Source organism: Excalfactoria chinensis, chromosome 3, assembly GCF_039878825.1.
Source record: "Excalfactoria chinensis isolate bCotChi1 chromosome 3, bCotChi1.hap2, whole genome shotgun sequence".
In the NCBI taxonomy this organism is placed as follows: domain Eukaryota; kingdom Metazoa; phylum Chordata; class Aves; order Galliformes; family Phasianidae; genus Excalfactoria; species Excalfactoria chinensis.
This window is the reverse complement of record NC_092827.1, coordinates 1,007,164-1,033,299: the sequence shown is the minus strand read 5'-3', so window position 1 is coordinate 1,033,299 and position 26,136 is coordinate 1,007,164. Positions and strand designations below refer to the sequence as shown.

General features: G+C 47.6%; 1 protein-coding gene across 4 annotated transcripts in view; it reads right to left on the bottom strand.

Moving 5' to 3' along the window:
• The window catches only part of RCAN2 (regulator of calcineurin 2), a 57,529-nt gene that overhangs the window by 18,512 nt on the left and 12,881 nt on the right, over positions 1–26,136 (bottom strand). Inside the window, exon 1 of one of the 4 annotated variants that reach the window (XM_072331926.1) lies at positions 8,349–9,007. The exons of the other annotated variants lie outside the window; for them this stretch is intronic. Within the exon in view, the coding sequence (XP_072188027.1) occupies positions 8,349–8,435 (87 nt within the window). The 5' untranslated portion in view covers positions 8,436–9,007. Of the gene's footprint in view, positions 1–8,348; positions 9,008–26,136 lie in introns of those variants that run through there. 4 annotated transcript variants of the gene reach the window in all.

Here is a 26,136-nt window from a genome sequence, read left to right as displayed (position 1 = left end):
CAGCAGCTCCCAAAGCTAAGTCAGGAGCCTCACTGCACAACAAGAACACAGCGAGAGCAGCAGCGGGCTGCTGCAAACCAAGGGACTCAGTGCAGCCTGCAGTAAGCCCACCTTAATTACAATGAATGGTGTTTGAAGGCTAATGCTGTGCACAAGTGTTCTGTGTCAGTACCTTTCATCAGAAACAAATGTGTATGGATAAGGGAAAAAGAAAACTAAGACAAAAATCAGCCTTGGGTTGGATAAGAACAGGGGTGTACAGAGATGAAACAATGTGCATTCACACACAGCCAAGGGAGGGAGATGGAAACCCCTTCCAGAAGCCATTCCACAAACGTTCTGCCCTGTGCAGCTCAGTGTGGGCCATAGAAGCAGCATCCAACTGCTCCCACAGCCACACACTGTGACCCAATGGCACCAAACCAGTGCTGCCTGGTGGGCTGCAGAAGGACATGGGGCTTCAGGAGCACACGAGAGATGCTTATACCACCACACAGCACACCTGCCTGCAGTTGTGCCTGGTTAGCACAGCACACCTCCTCACACTGTGCTACAGTGCAAAAACGAGCAACCGTTTCCTTGAGATGCTTCTCTTTGTTCCAGCTCCTGTTTCCTATTGATTGAACCGGCCTAAATGGGGGGACAGAAAAGGAGGATGGGAAAGGAAAACAACGTTAAAGTATGTAAAGAATGAATCTGTGCACAAAAAGAACTGCAGGTGGCTGGGATGATGCACTGACTGGAAGCAGAATATCAAACACATTAAGTGATGTTATTACAGAGGATGTAGACTTCTCTCACCACTAAAACTACGCTATGAGAAAGTGCAAAGCCACCACGGTGTGCATCCGTGTCCTCCCACAGGAAAAAGGGAGGGATAACTACAGATAACCACCTGGTCCTCCTAGCTGCCAGTGGCAGAACTGCCATGGAATGCAGTGTTCATACCTACACGTCGTACTGGAAGAGGCCACGGTAAGACACTGTCACGATGCATTCAGTCCCACACCTTGGGTGCCCACAGAGCAGCCCCGGATTAGCCACAATCTGCTGGATACGGCTGGTCTTAATATGGTTATCATTTTGATAAGTTTAACTGTGAATTTGTTTTGTGGGTCATGGCAGAAGATGGATGGAAAGCAAAGTTCTTTACTGTGAGAGCGGTGAGGTGCTGGAACAGCTGCCCAGAGAGGCTGTGGATGCCCCGTCCATCCCTGGAGGTGTTCAAGGCCAGGTTGGATGGGGCCCTGGGCAGCCTGGGCTGGTATTCAGTGTGGAGGTTGGTGGCCCTGCCTGTGGTTTGGGGTTGGAGCTTCGTGATCCTTGAGGTCCCTTCCAACCCAACCATCCTGTGACTCGTGATCTGCACAAAGAAAGATCATGCACTCTTCACTCTATGCTGCTTTTATATTGTCATGGTAACATCCATTTCTCCACTCTCCTATGAAAAAAAAACGTTTTCCAGTTTGAGTACACTTCAGTGAAACGAATGTGATTTGCACTTTGTGAGGTTGTTTCATCCCCAAAGACAGGTCAGGGCCTTTGGGGGACTCCAGCACCCTGAGCTGCTCCAGCGTCAATGAGAAACACCCTGCAGTGTTCCATACAGCTCAGTGAAAAACACCATAGAATCCCAGCATCACAGCTTGGTTGGGTTGGAAGGGACCTCAAGGATCACGAAGCTCCAACCCCCCACCACAGGCAGGGCCACCAACCTCCACATTGAATACCAGCCCAGGCTGCCCAGGGCCCCATCCAACCTGGCCTTGAACACCTCCAGGGATGGACGGGGCATCCACAGCCTCTCTGGGCAGCTGTGCCAGCAAAATGCACTAGCAGAATGACCACTAGCAGACAGGATACAGAGTACGGAGTTTCAGTCTTGCAGTGCTAAAATTGTTTTAGTGGGCAGATGGAAGGAACCCCAGGGTGAAGAAGCAAACATTCCTGAGCAAACTGCTCCCATGTCATCTTTCAACCAACTGGATAATTTCCAGTTGGCACAGAATTTGTTTCGAAACAAGAACTGGAAAGTAGACTAATCCTATCTTACAGCTACAAACAGCACTGCTTTTCATCAAAATCATTTTCATTTCCTGATGTGAAAAATATATCAATAGCAGCACGATATTAAAAAGATACCGGACCAGCTTTATGAAACTGAAGCTGCTCTCTGTTAAGTCTCATAGTCAGAGGTGAGGGAGCAAGAAGGCAACAAAGGCAGTGACTGGGAACCAGAGGGGTAACCAAATGGGGACTGGTTTTTAATAGTAAAACCGAATAGGACATATAAAAATAGGTGGCACCATGTAGAGTCCAGCTTCCTGCTGCATGGCACTGCTAGGCTATGTCTGCGTCTCCTGAAGTTATCATCTAATGGTGCACGAGTCCACAGTGTGCATTTCAAGGAGCCTGACTTGAAGTAAGACTCCCAAAGCATTTGAGTTGGGTGCACCTGCATTGTAAGTGACATAAAGATCCCTGAGAACAGCAAGTCAGGAGAGTCCCACGATGGCTCAGCCCGCTGTGCATGCACCCGCCTGCAAAGCCCTGTGCTGCAGAGGCCGTGTTCACTGGAAGCTCCAGAACAGATCTTACCCTTCTCAGTCTCAGTACTGAATGGAGCTGAAGGTGCAAGTGTTTCTTTAATCAGTGCAGGATACTGATATTTAATTGAGGACAAACTGTCAACTAGAAGTGAACCCATCCAGCCTGTAAGTCCCTCAGCACAGCCACAGACTCTCTAGGAGGTAGACAGCTCAGAAACACAGTAGATCCAGACTTGGTGCAGACACACCTTCAATTTGATAGAAGACATGTAGGGTCAGATAAATGAAGAGCTTGGAAGCAATAGCAGCGTCCTACAGGTAAGTCACAGAACATAGAACAGTTAAAGCCTCGGCAGCAGTTTGAGCAAACATCCAGCCGGTGGCATTCAGAGATGTTCTGTTATGTTCTAGATGCAGCAGGCACTGGGTTGTCTCCTCCAGGACTGTTACTGGATGCCAAGCTAACGTTTCCATTCAGCAGTACTTAGTGACACTGAGGCCCTTCCCCTTAGCACAAGAAATATCGCTGCTCTGGGAGCCAGGACTGTGTGCAGCTTAAATCACTGCTGTAAATCACTGTCGTTTTTCAACACTTCCAGCCCTGGTTATCTGCTATGAAAGCAAGAAATAGACATCGCAAAACCTTTCATCTTCATTCATTCACCACAAATAAAATCAACTTCCCAAATCTCTAAAACTTAAGTACATCAATAATTTACTTCTGCCTAACATAAGCAGCGTACTTCTTACTATTATGGCCACTCGTTTGGCTTTGATCCCAGCTGTTACCATTAATAAGGCTTTACTTTCTTTTTCCCTCAGTTCAAGGATCCTGTGGTGCTGGTTCAGGGCCCAGCAGCAGCCTTATAGGAGGCCTACAGGAGGCCGTGGTAAGGCTTACAAAGTACATACTGCCATAAGCTTGTGTAGCTTCATTCAGCGCCGTCCAGCCGCTCGGTCCCACAGAGACACGTAATGGCAAAGTCTTCTGGGCAGTGAGTTGGAAGGAGAGGGGCAGCAGCCCGAGGAACCTCCTTGCATGGGGGTTGTCAGCTGGAGGCAGGAAGGGAGCCTCCAAAAGGCGCTGGAATGCTGATGGACTTTCAAGATTAATTTACTAATTTACTGTTTATCAATGATGCTAACCTGCTTAGCACCAACGTAAGTTCACAGGAGGGAAGTCCTGTTTAATTAACCTTACCTCTTCTTCTTGGATAGGAACTGGAAGGAACATTGGGTAAGACTGGATGGCACTAAACTGAGAGGAGCCAGCACTGCCAGGGGAGGAACGTCCCACTGTGCAGCGGGATCCTTCAGTGACAGTGGGGCTGCTTACTCAGTCAGAGCTAGTGCTGCCAAGGGCTGGTTTGGGGCATCACCAGAAATACCAAACGAAGGCAATTAAATGCATCTTAGGAACAGTGATGTTATGAGGAAGGGATCCGCTGTCAGGAATTCACATGAAGAAAGCAGAAATAAACTTCATATCTAGACAGCAAGCATAGGCTGGAGTCAAACTTCATGGCTGTACGTGCTTTGAGATGCACTGCCAAGGAGAAAAGGGGGGAGAGCTTTACTATCTGGCCAGAACAAGTAATAATTAAAGCTACACATGCAGCCCTGGCACCAATCTAAACATGTGGATGGACAACAGAAAGCCCTGCAACAACTGAGCAGCACTCAGCAGCACTCAGCAGCAGTCAGCAGCACTCAGCCACCTTGCTTCTCAACCTTGGCAATGTGTGTGTTATTCAGCTGTCTGATAAACACTGCTACTCTTTTTGCTCAGCATCTCTTCACCAAGGGAGAATTCACTGCTTGAAATCACACTGCCGTGGCTGCTGCATTTTGCATCTGATAATAATCTTCCAAAGCAAATATGTTGCTTGGCATGAGAACGATGAAAACTTAGCAGATGATTTAAATCTTAAAGGAAGGACCAGCCAACCACAAAGCACATCCATCAATCCACAAAGTGTTTGTTAATGGAGAGGTGGAACAGGTGTTTGTCTGCAAAAGTGCCGCTTCTCTCAACATCAAACCTTCAGTCATGTTAAGAAGCAGCAACTATTGGTAAGGCTTGAGAGGAAACGATGTACACACACAGAGCAGCCAGAGGAACAGGAGAGATTATAAAACAGGTCTTTTAGCTAGCAGGATTCTTTTGGTAGTCACGCTGCTGTTTGCGTTCCTCCTTATCTCCCGTTAGCTGGAGCCTTATCACCGTGCAGCAGTCTCTTGCCATAAATCAAGGTTACACAGCTAAGGAGAAAAAGCTGAACAAGGGAATGCAGAAACTCTGCAGACAAGTCCTGGTTTGTGCCATTGGGCAGCTGCAGCACCCAGAGCGGGAGCAGCACTTTTCTCTACAGCTTTCTTCACTGGACTCTAACCTTAGAGCATTTAAACTGTAAACCTCACAACATCTCTGAATGAGTCACTTCTACGAATGGAGAGCTGAAGTGGTGCAGAAACACCTCACCAGCCAAGGATTCTTTTGTGCTACACAGGCATCTAGCCAGGTATCTACACCTTGCACAGGCAACTGCAAGGCAGTGACTGATCCCAAAGCCTCACGTCCCAGACAGCTGCTGTCTGCAGTCTGCTCGTGGCAGCATTGCCACCGAACAAGTTTACTGGCAGAGATCCTGCACCCGTGGGGATTAATCCCCCACAGCAATACAGTCAAAACAGTGAAGACGTTTTTATCTCCTTTTGGCACCGAGCTCATCTCCACACCGTTTTTCTCCTGCATTAAGATAGAACCTTAGAAATACAGAACGGCCTGTGTTCATCTAGAGGTGCTGAAAGAAGAATCTCAATTGTCCAGGTGAACTCCAAAGCAGAACTGCACTCTGTGATTTCTGTGGCTGTCTTTAAGTTTGCTAATCTGACATACAGGCACGGTATGGACAGCAGCACCCTGATCAGCATGACCTAATTATTGGGCTAGAAAATGCAACTCAAAGCAACAGCGGATGGAAACCCAAAGGCCAGCTGCATGGCGTCATGGGTGGCGAACCATGGGTGTAAGCACAGTGGCCAGCTGCCAGTTTCAGGGCACCCATACATATCAATGTTTGTAGAAAGGATGAGCCGCTAGATATGCTGAAAGTAAAAAGCTCTGCCTTCTGCACCAAGTCATTATTCTCCCGTTTCAGAGGCCAAATGGAAAAAAAGAGCATTTCCGAGTCTGGCTGCCAGATGCTGAGGGCACTGAGCCTGCAGAATTAAGGTCATTTCCATGGGTGGGAGAGCAGCAAGAAGCTGAGCAGCTTGCTCTGCTCTGAACCCCGCAGTGCAGTCCTGTGCTTCTGGGCCACCGCCTTGGAAAGCAGCAGCCCCAGCTCCATTCCCACCTGCTCTATGGCACAAACACAAGCTAAGCACTTCCACTGCTGGCCTGGGGCAGCTCCTGGCCACAACAGCAGCACATCCAGGCTGGATGTGGCTCTGGGCAGCCTGGGCTGCTGGTTGGTGACCCTGCACACAGCAGGGGGTTGGAGCTGGATGAGCACTGTGGGCCTGTGCAACACAGGCCATGCTGTGATTCCATGTAACTTCAGTTTTCAGTACTCGGGTCTTCCAGTTGAATGCAGCAACTCCTGTGCTTGCTTTTGCTCTTTTCCTGTCTCTTCTCAGAAACAGACCTATAAGGGTCATGGCTCAGTGGGACGGTGGAGATGGGTTGACAGTTGGACTAGATGATCTTAGAGGTCTTTTCCAACCTTAATGATTCTACGATTCTTCCCTTCCAACCTTAAATCTTGACGATTCCCTTAACAAAGTCAACATAAACACAGTGTGATCACCGTCAATGTAGAAAATGGAGCGGAGCCCTTTTTGCAAACAAAAACACCAGTGTTCCTTATGCTGAACTTCTTGTAGTAGCTCTCCCCACCTTTAAAACACCAGCAGTGCTCAAGCTGCAACAAGGAGGTTGCCCACACTGCAGCCCCCGGTGCTGGGCCCTGGCTGCAGCAGCACTGCTGGCTGCTGTGGCACCAGTTCGCTGGCTGGTAGGTGAAAACTGGTCTGCATGGAGCCGTGGGTCAACGAGGACAGGCTGCTCTCAGCATCTCAGCCAACTGACTTCCAAGTCAACTTACTGTTTGCAAGCTGCACTGCAGTCTGCAGTGCAGTCCCCAGTGTAAATGTGCTCAGAGTCTGTGCACTCACTTTGAACTCAGGCATCAAGAATAAGACAGTTTTAACCAAAGCAAACAAAGCACAGAAAGTCCAAGCAAAATGGCACACGGAAGGGATTCTGATTCCCATAACACCCCTGTAACCCTTCAGTTCACTGTTATCCCGTGCACCTCAAGCCATGCTTTCCAGATGCTGCAGTTGAAATCAGGCTACTCTAAGTCTCACCAAAGTCAATGGAAAGCTTTCTGCTGATGTATGGAATCTAGGTTTGTACTTCCTCACTGCTGTTATTCCTTACTCAGAAGGATCCCCACACGTTTAATTTCTTGCACAGCCCGATGTCAAACATGGCACTGACAGGCAGCCGCTCCAGCTACGAGTCTCTGTCAGTGCAGGTTAATTTCTGCATTCCTCAATTTCAGCCTTTAATGCCAGAAGGGCAGTAAGAGAACACACATCTCACTCCTCTGAGCAGCCAAGAAATGAGTCGGGGTGCAGGCAGGGCCATCCACCTCAGCCACTCCTCACAATTACTCTCTATCGGTTTCATCTCTGAACCCAATATTGAATTGCAAAGAGAAAGCCTTTTAAATTAACAGGAATCTCCTGCTGGAGCCTAAAAGCGCTTGTAGGATTATGTGTGACACCTAACAAACCAACAGCAATAAATAGCACGACCTCCCGCAAATGAAAACGTTTTTCCCACCTATTTCCATTGATTTCAATGTGTGACTCAGAGTTAAACAGAAGAGGGGGGCCAAATTTGACCCCAATTTTGTTGCCTTTTCCCCCCACTTCATTATTTTCACACGAAGAACACAACGATCGGATTAGAAATGGAATGCTGTCCGTGTGTGCCCTTTAAATAAAGCACTGAGTATCGCTGTACGATGCCTACGAGCTCTTTCAGATGATCTGTGAAAAGCATACTTAAAATTCCTCTTTCAAACTTAATTTGCAGTGATTTTCCTGCAGTGATATAAGAAATGAGAAAGGTAATTGATTTCAACAGTAAGCAATTACATACAGTGAGTTTTCTACAGCAGATGTCTAATGAAGAGACTATGAGCCCGGCACATCCAGCCTTAGAGCTGAGCCCTGGGTTTGAGGTATCCACACGATGGGGAGATGCACAACTTTCTGTACCCTGCGCTGCTGCAGCTGCATCACTTGGCACTAACTTGTAACCCTTCACAAAGACGCTGCTCCCGCATACTTGGTTTGGGTCTGAAGGCAACAAACAGCTGCTGCCCAGAGCAGGAAAGCCACCCGAAGGTGGTCGATATTGATAAATACCATTGGCAGCATGGCTGATCTAAAGAGTGACAGCGGGCTAAAAATAGCCGTACCAAATTAACACCGAACGATTCGTTAGTTAGACGAGGCATTCACGCACACAGATGTCAGTTACATAACCCGGTCCTGACATTGTTAAGAGCAGCGGGCTCTTCTTTCAGCTGAGCGTAACAAGGCAGCGCATTCCTCTCCCGCATCTCTCGCTGCTAATTAACAGACTATTTAACTGCCTGCCTTCTACTACCGCAGCGGAACCTCACCCGCCTCCTTACCCTCAACTGCTACATCCAAACTCCTATTGCTCCCCCAGGGTTTATAGGAACCATCCGTAACAAAAGAATCGGAGGTGCGTACCTTAACCTCTTGGTTGGCAAAGATCTCCGCATCAACCCCACAGGCAACCAGAGTAGAGACATCACAGTCCATGCTACGGGCTGGCATCCCCCCCTTGAGCACACGGAGTTCAGCAGCCTCAGGGGATGGAGCGGTGGGAAGAAAGCAGGAAGCTTTGATGCGCTGCCGCTATCGAACAGCCCCAGACTCTGGGCCGGCTCCGTCCAGCTGCTCTCGGCACACCGCGGCTCGCTCCTTCCGCACAGCCAGCAGTGAGCACAGCATGGTAACGCACAGCCCATCTCCAGCAGTGACATCACCGCCACCACTGACATCAGCTACGTCTATTTTTTCAGCCCTTTTATCTCTCGGCAGCACAGTGGATCAAATTGAACATGATTATGTGCTAAATCTGAACTGGGACTAAATCAATTCAAGCAGCGTTCGCTGGCAACTGAGTCATAGCTGTTGTTTCAGCTGAGTGCTTATGTTGGCAAAAAAAGGATCGCCCGACACTGAGAGCTCTGCTCCGAGTGTAAATTAACCCAGCATTTCAAGCTACCAGCCTTACGGTGCCATTCAGTACTTGATTATACCTTAAAATCTATAGCAGAGCGCCGATGAAAGACAAACAAGGCGGCAGCGTTGTGCTTTACTGGCTGTTGGCTTTGTCATCAGGCAAGCTGCGTAACCCCGCACATGAGCTCAGCGAGCACTGGGTGCTGTCATGGGGAGCAATCAGCATCCTGCACATGGCATCCCACCGCTGACACACGGTGCACTGTGACTCACCTTCAGGGAGATCAGAGCCCGGCTGGGAACTCAGTGCCCCTTCAAAGAACAGAGCACAGCCATTTCCCTTGAAATCGGGAGGTCACACCAAGCAGCCTCTGCACCCTCTGCCCTTAGACGTGCTCCTTCAGCAGCCTTTGGATGAAAGGAAACGCGCCCTGCAAAAGCGGTTTCAGATCCATTGGTCCCTTAGGACAGCTTGTGCCTGGCCAGGTGGGCTGCCTGCAGCACTAAAAGATGTGCTGTGGAACACAGGTCCTGGGTTTGCAACGACATTGAAGTCAACCTTTATCCCAAAGGTGCAATATTCTTTCTTTCCATCCTCACGATCCACAAGTCACTTTCAGATCCTGCAGCCCCACAGGTGACGCTGACAGCCAAGTCAGACTAACAGGCAGAATGAACGTATTTAACTAAAGCAGGCCGGTGAGACTGCAGAAAGCAAACCTGCAAGTGCTCATCTTACTGCTCCAAAGCTAACGGCACACAGCTCCGTGTGAGACACCGGGCACTTACTGAGCCGCACTGGCAGATGCTGCAGCTCGTACCGCGCCATGGGAAGATGCACAGTTTGCTACGGGTGTTTAAACTCTGCTGTGTAGAACTCACTCCAATGTCTTTGCCGAAGCGCAGTCAGATGGGGCCGCAGCCTGCAGTGTGCCTGATGAAATTCAGCACAGACACCTGCACCAAAATGATGGCACGGACACACGGAGCAGAAGCTCAGCTCAGCTCACACTGCACAGCTCCCCAACCAGCTCTTCAGCCAGCGCCAGAAGGTTGGGAAGCACGGGGAACTCCATGTTAGTTAATGAAAGAACCTCTGCAGAGATGTCAGCTGCTCACCCCATGGACTGGCAGTAAACTTAGATGCTGATACAGCAAAGCTGGTACCTAACAGCAGCACTTTCTGTTCCAAGTTCTGTTCAATTCTTTGCCCATTTTTTTTCTAACTTGCATTTATAGTAACCCCGAGCAGCAGCAATCACAAAGGAAGATCCAAAACCAGAATAGAAACATATAACAGCACTGGAGATGTTCTGACCCAAGAACGTACAGATGGACAGCAGAGGCAGGGACAGAGCAAGGCAGCAGAGTGATGGACGCAGCTCAACATGGCAACCAGCTGGTCCATACAGCACCCACTGCAGAGCTGGGGGTTCTGCACAAACCACAGTAAGATGTTTTCAGGGAAGAATGTGAAGCTACCATTTCTGTGCTGCTTAGAAGAACTTTTATTCATGCATTTGAATATCATATATATGTGGAATTGCAGAAAACAGCGTACAGACGCCAGAGCGAAGTTCTAAGTAGGCTGCAATGGAAAAAGCACGTCATCAGGAAAGTGAAAAGTTACTAAGTGGTTTTCCAAGAGCTGGAAGGAAACGCTGAGAGCAGTGATGAGTCATGTGTATGTGAGCACAGGGAGACATCAGCAGCACGGCCCAAAGGGGAGAGAAAAGGAACCATCTCCAAAAAGGAGATAGGACAAGGGGAATGGTTTGGAACTGAGACAGGGCAGGTTGAGGTTGGATCTGAGGAGGAAGTTTTCCCCCAGAGGGTGGTGACGCACTGAACAGGTTGCCCAAAGAGGCTGTGGGTGCCCCATCCCTGCAGGCATTCAAGGCCAGGCTGGATGTGGCTCTGGGCAGCCTGGGCTGCTGGTTGGTGACCTGCACACACCAGGGGTTGGAGCTGGATGAGCACTGTGGGCCTTTGCAACACAGGCCGTGCTGTGATTCTATGATTCTCAATGCAAGAACCTTTCAAAATTACGTCTGCTCTGGAAGAAACAGACAATATCAATCTGACAACTTAAACATTAAATGTACATTTATTAACATTAGATGAGATTATAAGGAGTTTGCATGCCTAAAAATCTCAGGTAGGGTTTGTATCTTGATTTAAAATCAGAAACACGTAGTGCTGTGGAACACGATGTATGTTGGGAGATGGAAGCTGAAGTCCTGGAGTGCTCTGTAGAGTTGTTGTGCCTCGTAATCTCTGGTTTTGAGATGGGAACCAACTGGGGAGCTTCTGTAAAGAGCTTGCTGAAATGCCCCAGTGAGCTACAGCAGCTTGTAAGGGAAAATCTAGGTTATGCTTAGGGATAGGTGAGAAGAGACAAAAAATGAAAGTAATTGCCATCTCAGCAAGGTTTCTTTACTAGGACAGAGAGGAAAAATTGCAATAATTCTGTTTTGAAGAGGGATGAATAGTAGAAGTGCAGGAGTAATCACGCAGAGGAACAGGGCAGTTTGCACACCGTGTACCAGCCTTCATAAGGTGAAGGAGATGCACTGCTGAAATGGGGAGATGGCAGATGGAGAAGTGGGGAAGAAAAGGACAATGTGAGGAAGCTGTCCTGCATCGCTGCATGCTGGGACCTAGGCTTTGTCACTGCTGGGACAGCACCCTGGGCCAAGTGTCACCATCACATGCACTGCTGAGGTTGCTCTCCCAGTGCTTGGCAATCAGCACTACGTGACTCTTGGTATCTTTAACATAGAATCACAGAATGGCCTGGGTTGCAAAGGCCCCCTTGTCCAATCACTGCCCACCCTCACAAACAGCCATTTCCCCTCCTGTTTTTATGCTCCCTTCAAGTACTGGAAGGCCACACTGAGGTCTCCCCACAGCCTTCTCCAAGCTCAACAAGCCCAGTTCCCTCAGCCTTTCCTTGCTGGAGATCTGCTCCAGCCCTCAAAATGAGTTATAAGCAATCCTTACCTCTGGGCGCAGTGTTGCTACATTCAGTTCAACAGACTCCCAGGAAAACAGTAAAGCCCTATTTCATGCATAATGCAAAGTCTGATATTTAATAAGCAGTCACTGATACAGACACACGTGCACCTCAACACACCTGCACAACCTTCTCTGAAGGAGGGTTCTCCTGCACAAGGACTGCTCCTAGCCCATGGCTTTTGTTCCAGCGCTGGTGCAGGAAAGCCCCTCTCTTGTTGGCAGGTGCTAAGCTGGAGGATTTGGGGATCACGTCCATCCCATCCACCTTCCCCAAAGAGCCGAGGCGCAGGGATGGGAGGGCACTTGGGAGAGCACTGACCCAAACCAGAATGCCATCTCAAAGTACTCAGCTCCAAAACTGTCCCCTACCAGCCTTACGCTGGGCTTAGGGAGACAAGCACTGCTCTGAGAATGGAGAGCAAGGAGAGTGCTTTGAAAAGGCTTTCAGAAGCTTTGGCATTTGTTTCATGTTTTGACAACAAGGACAGTTGTGTGTGGAATGAAAGGGGCACAGTGTGTGCAGACATCCCAGGGTTGCATTTCAGAGTGGATTTAGGAGCAACTGAGCAATTCTACTTGCACACAGAAATACAAAGCGTTTACAGTGACACATACAGCCACCAAACAGGTTCTGGAACTGAGAATAACGCTGATTAAAGGTAACCGCGGTTATTTTCCATCACAAGAAGCAGCAGAGTGCAGTAACATCCCCAGGCTCTCTGCTGATTAACACGTGATGATGCAGTCCCATACCTGAATCAGCAGTCCCTTCAGGAAGGCAACAGCTCCCAAAGCTGGAAGGCAATGAGTCACGTTTTTCTAGCCAGGGTCAGCCTCTCACCTGCTGTTTGTGCAGTGTGGGACCCCGCAGCCCTGCCCTGCTGCCTTTATTCCGCTGTGCATGGCTTGGGTTTGTTAGCACAGTGTTAATCACACCCCTGCCTGGCACATACAAACAGTGCCCCAGTTTCAGATCCTTCAGCTCAGCTGCCAAATCACTGAAATCAAACTTGCACAAAACCCTGACCCCCTCCTGCAAGCAAACCATTGCTGCTTTAGCCTTAGGGAAAGTTCACCATATGCGGACCTCACTGTAACAGCAGCCGCACTGCAACCAAAACGCTGCCCAATTTCAGAAGCCGACGTGGCTGTGCTCATTATCAGGACAAACAGCAGGATTATTTCTGTTGCAGCTCTGCTCGCAGGTGCCAGCCGTGCTGCTTACAGTGCTGCACAAGCCCAGCACAATAACATGGAGCCCTACAACCATGACCCACCGTGCCTGAATGGGATCCCAAAATAGACTCACACTGAGTCTGACTCAAACGTTTCCAGCAATGTGCAGCTCTGTCTCGTTCAGCCTGCCACAAAAGTCAGAGGTACTTAAACCAAGCTCTTGTATGCGTCCATGGGATAGGATTCTGATTGTGAAAGGAGGTTTCTATTGACTCAACAGACAAATAGAAGGTAAATGCAAAACAAACAAAGAAGAAATGCAACAGAAAGACTTCAGCAACATTAAATCAACTATTTTGGAAAAGAAATGTCCAAGAAACAAACAGCCCCCTCCGCCAACCCAGATCCAAACAACCCCAGGTGCTGCCTGCAGCTGGAGATCAACCTCAGCACACAACATTCCAGGAGCCAAGTGAGCAGCAGGAGCACATCGGAACACGGAACCCAGGCCAAGATCCAGGAGCTCAGCACCTCCGACTGTGCTGCAGCTTAAGCTGTGCGTGTAGATGTGGGCGACAGGCTGGGACTTCAGGCCACTGGGGCCAAGGAAGCCATGGAAGCCAGTGGGATACGGCATTACCCGATGCTAGGACAGCCCTCCTAGATTAACTCACTGCTACCTGGAAATAACATTCCCGTTCTTAACTTCTAAACATAATGGCCACCAAATGTTACCAGTTACGCCTCTTGCTAAGGGAATTTTTACATCTGATGTATATCCATGAGGTGACAAATCCTCACTGTCACCTCCCTTCATGTAGTTGTAGAGCAATGAGGTCTCTCTTTGGCCTCTTCTTTTCCAGCCTAAATAATGCCAGCTCCTTCACACACGGCATTCTCCAGCCCCTTCACCACCCTCACTGCTCCTCTCTGAATGTGTTTCATCAGTTCTATATCCATATCCACCCCGTAGCATAGCAAATAATCACTCCTATTGTTTGAAGGCTTTTAAAGATGCAGAATTTGGGCCAGAAAAACATGGAAGGTTAAAATGCCCCCAAATCAATCTGCTTCTCTGTAAGGACATAGAATGTACAGTTTGGAGCACCTATCAGATGAGCCATGCTTAGGCCACCCCTGATTCCTTGGAGGGGAACTCGTAGTTCTATAAGTAACAGCTTGATGTCCTGCAGGTAACAACTTCCCATCCCTCACGCTTACAGGTCTGAGAATCCAAGAGTCAGAAAACAAATCAAACATTAGGGAATACTTCCCCTCCTTTAGTAAATAGTGAGCAACTTCATGTGCCACATTTGATAACGTCAGAATGTTTCAGTGACTTAAAGGGCTGTCACTTAGCCGGGATGATTTGCCTGTCTCAGTTAGGAACACACAAGTTTGAACTCAGTCAGAACCGTACAACTACTTTTGATGCTGCAGAACCATTTGTAGTTCATAGCTTGCAAACATAAGGGCAGGGGAAGGACATGGGTGCATGTGGCCACTTCCAGCAGACAGAAGACAAGTCTCCCCCTGCACCCGATCCATGCAGGGCAGGGACTGCAGTGCTCACAGGGAGGCACAGGAGAGAGGCGAAGGAAGAGATGGATTCAGCTCCTGACTGCACAACCTACGTGACCTTGAGCAGGAGGTGCAGGAACACATATTCACAACAGCTCGGACTCCTCGTGTTCTATTTGGACTTGAAGCGAATGCTGGGAAGGACAGGTACTCTCCATTAGTAGACACATAATGGATGGAATAGGCCTGTAATGCTCCTGCCTAAAAATGTGATTTACTGTTACTCATAAGCTCTGTTAAAGGTTTCAAAATGCATTTTAAAATCTTTTCCATTTACCCTCGCTTGTCTCTGACTAGCAAGGGTATTTAACAGGGCTGTATGTTTTCCTTGTCATTTGAGATGCTTCATCACAGCAAAATGCCCTTGAAAGAGGAGCCTGGAATACCAATGCTGGCAGCTGCGAGTCACCAACCTTATCTCCCAGCAGCAGCACTGCACAGGACACGCAGGTGAGAGATTTAATGGCTGTGCTGAGAGAAAGCAGAACCTGCTGCCAAGCCAGGAGCAGCAGTGCAGTTCAAAGGGAAAGAAATAAACTGTCACACAACATGCAGCCAGACACCGAGCAATGAAGCGATGAATAATGGATTTCTGAAGTAATTGCTATTTTCTCTTCATATCATAGGACGGATTGGAAGTGGGTATTTATGTTGCTGCAGCACTTTCCTCAATCAGGTTGTCTCCTCTGTAAAACCCCCTCATCCAACTGCAGCCAAAAAAACCCCGCAGTGTGAATACCCAGCGTTTCCCATGTAGCGGTATTTGTTCCTGTCTGCATTTAGGGCAGAACCCGCTGCCTTGTTCATTCTCCTTGCAGTTATTTATGATTTGCATTCACGTGACAGATGGAGATGAGATGATACGGGCCCCATACTGAGCTGTGATGTTTCTCCAGTGGCGCTGGAGCAGCACACAGGTGGCGGCTGGAGGGGAAAAAAAAACCCTAACTGCAAAAGAAAACAGCTTTTACATGAAATGCTTTTCTTTGAGTCCGTTCTCACAAGGCTGATCTCATTCTCATGATCTCACAAACAGAAGAGACCGAAACCATGCTGCAAATCATCGAGCCCTGATGATATAAGAAATCAGAATCAGTTTCCTCTTTTGCCTCTCCCTAAAGGAACAGATAATTCACTAGCTGAAATTTGAGACGCGGCTTTCCATTGCCCCAGCTCAGAGAAGGACCAAAACCAGTCTCCCATCCGTCTGGTTTGCACTTTTTACTCACCATTTCAGCACTTTCTGATGTAAAAATCTAGTGGTTTCAGAAGATGCGTATTTAACACAGCTCGAAATCACTCAGTCATTGTGCACTTGGCTCCCTTTGGAGGGAGGAAACAATAAGAGGAATCATGATGTGCTTTCAATACTAAATAGACAGAAATTAAATAGCAAATACATTAGAAAACACAAGTGAGTGACAGAGAATTGATCTTACTTCACAGTGCCTTACCTACAGCTAAACCACCAGCTTTCTTCTGAAGCACGGAGCTGCAATGAATTCTAATGCATTCCATTTCACTAAAGATGGTCTCCAGTAGAGAAAAAGGTTCCACACAAACCTTCCAACTCACTCTAGTTCTGATGGCCTCCAGGAGGGAGAAAAAAGGAGAACACTGGGAGCTCTCACAGTGGCAAACTTGGGCTGCTGGGTGGGGAGCCCCACTGGTCCCTCCCAGCTCCGGATATTCCATCACAGGCTGTTTGGAACAGCAACATTTGTGACACGGTTCTCTTCTGTTCTGAGTTGTGCTCGTAACCTCATCACAGCTCACCTCGCCTCATATCAAGCAACATATATTCAGTAGTTTTTGTTATTCAGAGAATCACAGCACGGCCTGTGTTGCAAAGGCCCACAGTGCTCATCCAGCTCCAACCCCTGCTGTGTGCAGGTCACCAACCAGCAGCCCAGGCTGCCCAGAGCCACATCCAGCCTGGCCTTGAATGCCTGCAGGGATGGGGCATCCACAGCCTCCTTGGGCAACCTGTTCAGTGCGTCACCACCCTCTGCATGAAAAACTTCCTCCTATTTCTTCACAGCTCTTCAAATTCTCTGTAAAAACGTGCTAACAATTTATATTTGTTTGCTTGTTTGTTCTAATTGCAAAAGAAAACTGTTGCTAAGAATTGAAGATAACACATTCTAGTCACACAAATCAGTCCATCACTGCTTATAGAGCTGGCTGGGGAATTCACAGCTTCCCTCACACAGGGAGCTCAAGTTCACAGTGCAGCCACAGATCACTCTGTTTTATGCTGGCTGATACCAAACGACAGCAACCCCTTCCCATGGCAAGGATAAATGCAGCAGCTGAAGTGGATTTATTCCCCCTCTACATCACTAAGTGTATCTCAAACATGTTTACGTTTCTATGACATAAGGACCTCACTGAAGAGTCACGACCCAAGAGACATTCCTTGAAGATACATGAATTAATACTTGAGCAAAAAATAATTCCTTGTCTTTTGGACAAAGCAACTGAAAGAGCTGCATCTTCTGAGTTCATGTTCCTTGAGCATCTTAAAGTACTACTGTACTGTCTGGTTGCTGTTTACAAAATACTTTATATACACCAAGGAACACAGCCATCTTTTTAAAGGGGCGCATGTCAGAGCACACACAGTAAGGTTCTAAGAACACAGATCCTATACAAAGACACAGTCTGCCACTGTGCCATCTTACAACTTCAGCTAGCTCAATACTGAGTTCAGCATTATGGCAGTAGAACAAACATATAGATTTGCCACTAAGCAACAAGCCCTAAGATGTCTATGAGACAACTAATAGGATAACACTGGCATTGCTGTTAGAAACAACAAGGAGCTGAAAAAATTAAACAGGAGAGAAGAAATGCAGAGTGAAGATGGTGATAAACTTGAAAGACAATGATGAAATAATGGCATGAATATGTCAGAGAGACAGCGTTGGAGAAAGGAGTGCACCCAAGCTTCTCTTCTATTTCATTCTGTTTCATTGTAGGGAAGTCATCCTGCCCTGCACTTGGCATTGGTGAGGCCTCACTCGAGTGCTGTGTCCAGTTTGGGGCACCTAAGTACAGAAAGGACATGGAGGTGCTGGAGCAGGTCCAGAGAAAGGCAACAAGGCTGGGGAAGGGCTTGGACAATATGGCCTATGGGGAGAGACTGAAGGAACTGGGGCTGTTTGGGCTGGGAAAAGGAGGCTGAGGGGAGACCTGATTGCTCTGCCAGTACCTGAAAGGTGATTGCAGCAGAGCGGGGCTGGTCTCTTCTCACTGCTGCCAGGTGACAGGATGAGGGGAAATGGCCTCAAGTTGTGCCAGGGGAGGTTTAGGTTGGATATCAGGAAGAACTTGTGCACAGAAAGGGCTGTTAAGCACTGGGATGGGCTGCCCAGGGAGGTGGTTGAGTCACCATCCCTGCTGTGTTTAACAACCCTTTGGATGTGGTGCTCAAGGCCGTGATTGAGCGGAGGGCTGTTAGTGAGGGTAGGATGGTTGGGTTGGGGTTGGATGATCCTGAAAGTCTTTTCCATCCTGAGCCATTCTATGATTCTGTGCCACTCTGCATCATCAGAATCGTGGCCACAGCGATTCATAAAGAAGCCCAACAGCAATTTCTGATAATGAAACAGCATGAGAGAAAGCGTGGGGGGCACAAAACCAGCCGAGCCAGGAGATCACCATGGCCACTGAGCTCCTTCCAGCAGCAGAAGGAAAGATTGGATCTCCAAGCTGAAGTTTGCTTAGCATAGATAAAAAGCAATGGACTGTCCAGGACTGTCACCTGGAGTCAGGGCAAGGACAGTGCAACATATTCAGCATAAAACAAAAAGAGATCACAAAAAGCACCAGAATTCGTTTTCAGTCACTCAAATTTTACACAGCGAGCAATGAGCACGTGAATGAGAACGTCCATTAAAGGAGGCCAACTGGAGGTAGGAAGGCAGGTAAGCAGTGGGAAGCTGGTCTGTCAGCTGCATAAAAGCTGGTGCTGAAGGCAGGTTAAAAAAGGAATGTTCTGAGCCAACTGAAAGAAGGTTCCGAACACCAGAACCAACGGTGCAGAGCAACAATAGCTGATGCATCATCAGCAGATTGGGAACACCGCATTAACTCTAACGGGAGCTTATTAATATAAGGAGACAATGGAAGCTATTTTATTTCCACAGAGCCTGATTTTAGCTTGAGTAAAAAGCCCAAGAAGTGCCAGACAGAAAAGTTCACAAATCTGTGCAATCAAGATATCCCAATGACCACTAAATCAGTACAAGGAACTGATGGTCTTAAATTAACTGGTCCACAATGATTAATTTGCATGGGTGCAAGCAGGCTGTGGCAGAGTATCTTTAGAGAAATAAAAACCTGGAAGTTTTACTGTAGGAAAACTTGTTCCCATCACCCAAACCATTAACAGCCGCTCCACAGCACCGGCCCCAGTGCCACCCCCTGGCACAGCACTCACCCAGCTGTGCTCTGTGTGCCCATCACACCTCTGTAACCCCACAGTCCGAATGCTCAGCAACCCAGTTTCCTGTCCACTCGCCTACTGCACGCTTCCTATCAGTTGGCATATAAGGCTGTTACAGAAGACTGTGCCAAAAGCCTCACTGAATCCCTTGCAGCCATTCAAGGCCAGGCTGGATGTGGCTCTGGGCAGCCTGGGCTGCTGGTTGGTGACCTGCACACAGCAGGGGTTGGAGCTGGATGAGCACTGTGGGCCTTTGCAACACAGGCCACTCTATGCTCTGTGATTCTCTGACTCTGGTCACTGACTGCTGCCTGGATGCTCAGCAAGCAATCAGCAGTTCTGATTAGAAGCTGCCTTTTGTTTTCTGGAGCACTCAGAAGCAGCGGAGCCATCGTCCATGCAGGTGTTTAAGGAAGGGCAGAAGCAGTATTTAGGGACGTGGTCTAGTGGACAATATGGCTGGGAGGTGGGTGGTGGGACAAGATGATCTCAGAGGTCTTTCCCAACCTTAGTAATTCTGTAATTAGGAAATAAAAACAGTCTGTAAACACGCATCAGCTGGATCCTGATATGAAGATCCCACATAATGTGAGACTATTTGTCAGCAAAGTGACATCTCTCTCTGCAGAGCAGTTCAAATGAGAGGCTGGAAAACACTGAGACCGTACCAGAAACAGCACTTATTTCTGTGGAAGCAGTTATTCATAAGGAAGTTGTGATTTCTAAACAGCCCAGGAGGCTGGAAACGCTGCAGAGATCAACCACTCATTTTCTTAAGAACTTAGAAAACAGTAATAATAAAAAAAGAGGTGAGGGGGAAGATCGTTCTCTGAATAGAAGCAGTCTGAGTAAGCCAGCTCTTTAACAGCATTACACACTGCTACTGGGGCACGTAAAAAGGAGCAGCATATTTCATTGCTTATCTTGTGGAACGCAACGTGGATGTCGTGCCAGGGGAAGTTCAGGTTGGAAACCAAAACTTCTTTACAGAAAGGGTTGTTGAGCACTGGGAGGGGATGCCCAGGGAGGCTGTGGTTGGACTCGGTGATCCTGAAGGTCTTTACCAACCTGAGCAAGAAGGCCAAGTGAGCACAAACACATCCCAAACACACACAGCTAACACTCGGCACTGCAATACAATCTAAGTATCACCTGTTACACAGGCACTCTGAGAGCATGGAGAAATGCCAGCTTAGGGAAGTCCTTACCGACCAATCTCATTTGTAAGCTGAAGAAGTACACATGTTCTGCATGAACAGGCTTAATGTGGGTTGAAAGCTGGATGAACTGACAGGCTGTAATGCTAATAATTGAGTGCTGAACACTCATTTGGCAACCAGAAATGTGCAGAATATCATTAAGATCAGTATGAGAGCAGACAATGTTCAGTATCCTCTGAAGCACTTCAGACAATGAGACAAACAGCAAACCTGTAGACAATGCAAATGGTAATAAAAGTGAGTAAAATAAGGGACAAATACTTAAGTTACAACTTCGAAGGTCTCTGTGGGGCATCACAAAAGCATTTCTTCACCTGAATGGCTGTGTTCAGGGGGGCTGGAACTGGATGAGCACAGTGGGCCTTTGCAACCCAGGCCATTCTGGGATTCTATGATTATCTTCTCACCTATAATCCACAGCTTATTCCAGTGTTGCCAACAACATAAGACACACATAGGACTGAATGCCAGTGAGAACAAGTTTGATTGCAAACAGAACTATCACTTTTGCAGTCAGGAGTTGTCTCCCTACCTAGAAACATTCCATGCCATCACTACCTGTGCTGCCCCACAGTTGTTCAAGCTTCTTGTTCTGAATCTCAATAACCTCACCTGCTCCAGTAAGGAGCCTGACTGCAGTTTAGCAAGCCAACTCTGAATTGGCTTACTTAACATTACCTGACATTCTTGCTAGCCAAAGGAAAAATAACCAGTTTGATTCTGTGTCAGGATTCTTTTCCTGAAGTAGGCACACTGATACCCCATGTGTATGTATGTGCAGCATGCACTCAGAAGAGAAAAGCATGACACTGATGGGAAGATTCATATATATGTATATATATATTCTGCCCTTACATTCTTAGTATATTAAAAACACCCCCAGGTTTTTCACACTCAGTGTAAATGTAAATTACATTCATTTCTTCCACACACAGTAAAGCCATTCTAAAGCCATTCTTAAACAGTACCTGAAACAGGAAGTTTGCAATCAAACAGGCTGGCTGCACGTTCACTGAGAAGCTAAGGATGTATAAATACAACATAACATGAAGATCACTTCAGATGTTACAGAAAAGTATGAGTCACATCTACCTAAGAAAAGGATTCCTGGCATCACGAGTTGTGCTTATTAACACTGGCCTTGCTCATCCCCCTACAGCCTGCCTAGCACACCGATCCTGCTGGAACAGCACCTAATGCATGGCCCCAGAGAGCACGTTACAGATGAGGGAAGTTTCAGCAAGTTTCAGTATGAGAAACAGTGAAATAATCAGAGGCTGGAAGTGAGACTTCAGTTTGGCGTTTGGCACTTTCTAGCTGGTAACTGAGCACCAAGTGTTTCTATGGCTAGAACTATTTGGCATGCTACTGGGGTTTTCTGGTGGCGGTGGTTTTCTCACAAGCCCATATACGAAACAGAGTAAGTTAATGAAAAGGGTTTTGCTACAGCATCTGCGAAGTGACTGTTGTCCCAAACTGCACGTCTAGCTCAATTCCTTCATCTCTCTCTGCACGAGGGTTCTATGAATTTACAAAAGCAGAGCTTAACAACTTTCAGTACAGGGCAGTGAAATTCAATCACCACCTCATCAATTAAAGAGGTAAGTCTTGACTGCAAGGACCAAAACATTTTCAGCTGTTTTTAATGCTCATTTTAATGTTACATGTAAGCTACTGTTGTGATTCAGGAAGCACGGATACCCCACAATGCTGCCCCAAGACAGGGCCAGGACGACACAAGTGATACACGTTCACAGTGGGGACAGTTCCCAGTTACCTTCATGTGACAGTATTCCCTTCTCCCCCTTTTTAGATACTTAGATAACCCTCACAACACACCTAACACCAGACAGCATAGTAAGGGAGCTCTCTGGCGCACAGATGAAGCAACGCTAGGATAGAATGGAATCTGGGTCTCAAATCCTAGGCATGTCTGTAATTGCTCAGTTATGCTTCATCACCACAGCACGGACTCCAAACTATCCACTAAGGATTTTCCACTTCCTATCTATATGGGACCACTTACTTCCTATGTGCAGGTAGAAGGACCCTTGTGTCGGCTGGTATGAGGAACAGAACTCATACAACCAGCCCTATAGATCAGTGATTGGAATGTGAAGCACCAGTGAGAAGCAGGAGGAAGAAGCTCCCACGCTGTCTCTCCAGGCCTTGGAAAAGGTCCTTATCTCCACCTTCTGGTGAGCCTTGAAGACACATCAGAGATTCCAGCAGTGAGGAAAACATGCCCCAGAAGTCTGGTAAGAGCTCCCATTTGTTCTGTCAGTGCTGAGAAGCAGCCAGCTGCCCTCTGCAAGCTGTTGCCCTGTAAATAACACCTATTATGTGCTGGTTTAGAAACCCTCCAGCTTCCAGACTCAGCTGTTACCAGCAGAGCAGTGAAGCTACTTCATCCAGTGTTAGCTGCCTCAGCAGGAGGCTCACAAAGCCTTGAACAAATACAAAGACAAGAGCCATAGGCATGCAGACGAAACAGCAGACAATTAAGAAGTATCAAAAGCAATTGATTAATATAAAGCACTAAGAAGCAAATCAGTTTCCTGCGGTGATTTTATCAATACTTGCTTTTTAGAGAACTGCCTTCAGCACTGCAGAGCACCTGCATTCCACTTGTACAAAATGTTCTGTTCACACTCTGTAGGTGACTCCTACAGCTCCAGTTCAAGCACAGAGTCCAAAAGCTGGCAGTGATTTTATTCAGCATCTTTACTATGGGACTGGTGAGGTGCTGGAACAGCTGCCCAGAGAGGCTGTGGATGCCCCGTCCATCCCTGGAGGTGTCTGTATGCTTCCCCCAATACCCATAGTTTATTTCCCTGTGCAAGTTCAGTGCATCAGTGCTCACTTGCTGTGTGGGCATGACACTAACAAAGCACACTTACCACAGTGACCCTGGCACTGATGTCCACTAAAGTTCAAGCTGATCTGCCTTCCATCAGGATGGGCCTTTGCAGTCTGCATTCGGCTCTTCCAGGTGTCCTTGATGCAAACCTGGATTTGCACCAGGGTCACATAAAGACGTGCCCATGCTTTGGTTGTGCACAACTCTTTATTACTGCTCCTCTACTAGATGGTTTTAGTATGATGGTCCCTATTTCACATGCAGTGCTTCCATGAATAACCAGCTAAACCGCCACCATATGTTCAATCATGCAATCCCAAGATACCACGTAAGAAATCTCCAATTAATCCAATAGGCTTAAGCTGGTATCAGGACACTAGAGCTACTTCTACAAGAAGAAAATTAAGCAATGCCAAAGCCCATTGCCAAGGCCCACCCTCAGGGAGCAGCAGGAGCAGGGCTGCTCCATGGCAGAAGTTAAAGCAGAAGGTGAGCAGCACACAGCATTCAGTCCTCGAGGCCCAGAGCCCAGCCCTGCAGCACAAGTCCCAGGTCCAACAACAGCAGCCCAAGGACAGCTAAAGAGACAGCTAAACCTATGGAATCGTCCAGGCCAGCAGTGAAGGCCCCATCCTGGTCCTAAGCAGAGCTCCTAGGCCAATAAGCAGGAAGTGAGACCGGTCACAGCAACTGAACCCTATGCTGTTAAATCTTGCCTTCCAATGTGGCTATTGGGAATGATCTCAGGGCCCACGTAGACTCCAGATCATTCCTGGAAGTTGCAAGGGAAAGCACTCTTCATCCTCAGCCCAAAGCACATCGCGGACCATGTTAACAGCTCAGTTGAAATGATCCCACATTGCAGCACTGGAACCTGCGCCAGAACGTGATTTGATTTACAGCAGCAACACAACCTGGGACTATAAGATATTACATTTTCATGCTTATTAGGATCAGATTTCTTTTCAATAGATACTGACATTCATTTGATTGACACAAAGTAATACATCAATTCAGATTTTAAAGAAAACCACGTCAAGGAAGCCAAAACAATGTTCCCCTTAGAACCGATCTAATGAACACGCTACAAGCCAGCCCAGCATCCAGTCAAACCCTACCTGTTCAGTTTGCCCCTTCTCTGAGTTTTGTGACTAAACCAGACACGGCCAACTATTAACATAATAACAAGAGATTAAGAACTGCATTCCATAAATCAGCCCGTTTCCTCCTCCTTTCCACAGCTGCAGAGCCATGCGGTGCACGCAGGAGACAGCAGATGGCACCCATGGCGTTTGGTAAGCCCAGAGCAGGTCTGCTGATGTCCTTCAGCTCACACAGTGCTAAGAACTCACAGGAAGTGTCGTTATTTATTGTCCCAGCCAGGATTTTCCTTTGTACTGTAGGAACAAACTTGATTTATGACCATTTCGTTCATCTCCACTATTAAGGTGAATCGCTGCAAGTGGAGATCAGAAGGAGCAACTGGAGCAACGCCTTCCACATCCATAACGTTAATCCTTAACTCCAGAACAGAGATGTTTTTACAGGTGTTTTTTTTCTGTGTGAGAATCCTGGTGTCAAATCTCCCCAGCCTTACAACCTAAGATACGACTACAAGAAAACCATTCCAGTCATCACAAAGCTTAGAAAAAGTAGACCTGGAACCAGCTCCTAACTGACTGCATGCAGCAGTCTGACAAGCGCTCCATGCTTTTCAGGCTAATTGCAAAGTCAGCTAAGAAACAACACACACTGATTGGAATCCACCCTGCTGCTATGTAATAGATGCCTTTGTTTCTTTCTTGCCAAGGATACTGTAATTTCTCTGTCCCGTCCTACTGTCACCTTAACCTCCAGCTCATCTGTCTCTACTGCATGGAAAAGGTTCCTCTCATCTCCCTGAGTCTTACACATTACAGACTGTATTTGCAATGCCTCTGGATTAAGTTTCAAAGCACAGGACAGAAGTCATGTAATTCAAGCAGGGTAAAGCGTCTACAGAACACAATCAAATGATAGTGAAATAACATATAACACTACATGGAACCACATTAAAGCAAGAGAATTGAAAAAAGTGCAAGATGCTTCATCTTAACCACCACTCATAGACTGGTACTGCTACGTAGAAGCATTTTGCCCCTAGTCCCCTCACCCTCCTTTAGAAGATGCAGTATTTGCTTGCACCAGCAGATACCAGAAAGGCTGACTTCCTTAACAAGCACTGCACCCACAGAAGTGTCAATTAGATGCTGGGAAGTTCCCATAGAAATTATTGCTGTGGTTTACTCCATCACGTGCAGCCAGGCATCTCTCCGCACCTTTAGGCTGCTTCACACCTTACAATGCCTGCCAAGGGAACAAGCAGAAGGTAAAGAACACACCAGGGCAAAGCTGACCAAGAACTGCAAGTACAAGGACCACCCCTTACAACACAGCAAACCTTCTCAGACCTGGTAGATAGGAAATAACAAAATTGTAAGAGATGGCTGCTGGGTTCTCCTGCTTATCATCCCTGCCATAATCCTGGGGGGACAGAAACTCTTCTACCTCCATACAGTCAAACTCTCAGATGCCATTGCACAGGATAGTCAGAAGGAAAGCAAAGACAAAGACAACTCTACCAGCCCAAGTGCTTGGTTGAACTCTGGGGCTGGCGGGCTCTCACAGCACACAAAGAGGAAAGGCACAGCAGCCTCGGTGTGCCAGGCCACAGCCTGACTTCCACAAAGGTCAAAAGGCATCTGAGTCCAGGCATTCTGCACCACCTATTAGAGGAGACAGACAACTGCCACGTGCAACCTGAACCTACCTTTGTCCAGCGCTCAGGGATCTGTGGATCCAGCTGACACACAGTTCATCCTACAATGCCCACAGTGCCAGAGGAAGCAGTTCAAACAGGAGTCCTTCAGCACTGCCTTGTAGATTCAGACCTTGTAACTCCCTTTGGCTCCCAGAGCTGTTTTCTCAAGACCCAGCAGAAAGTGC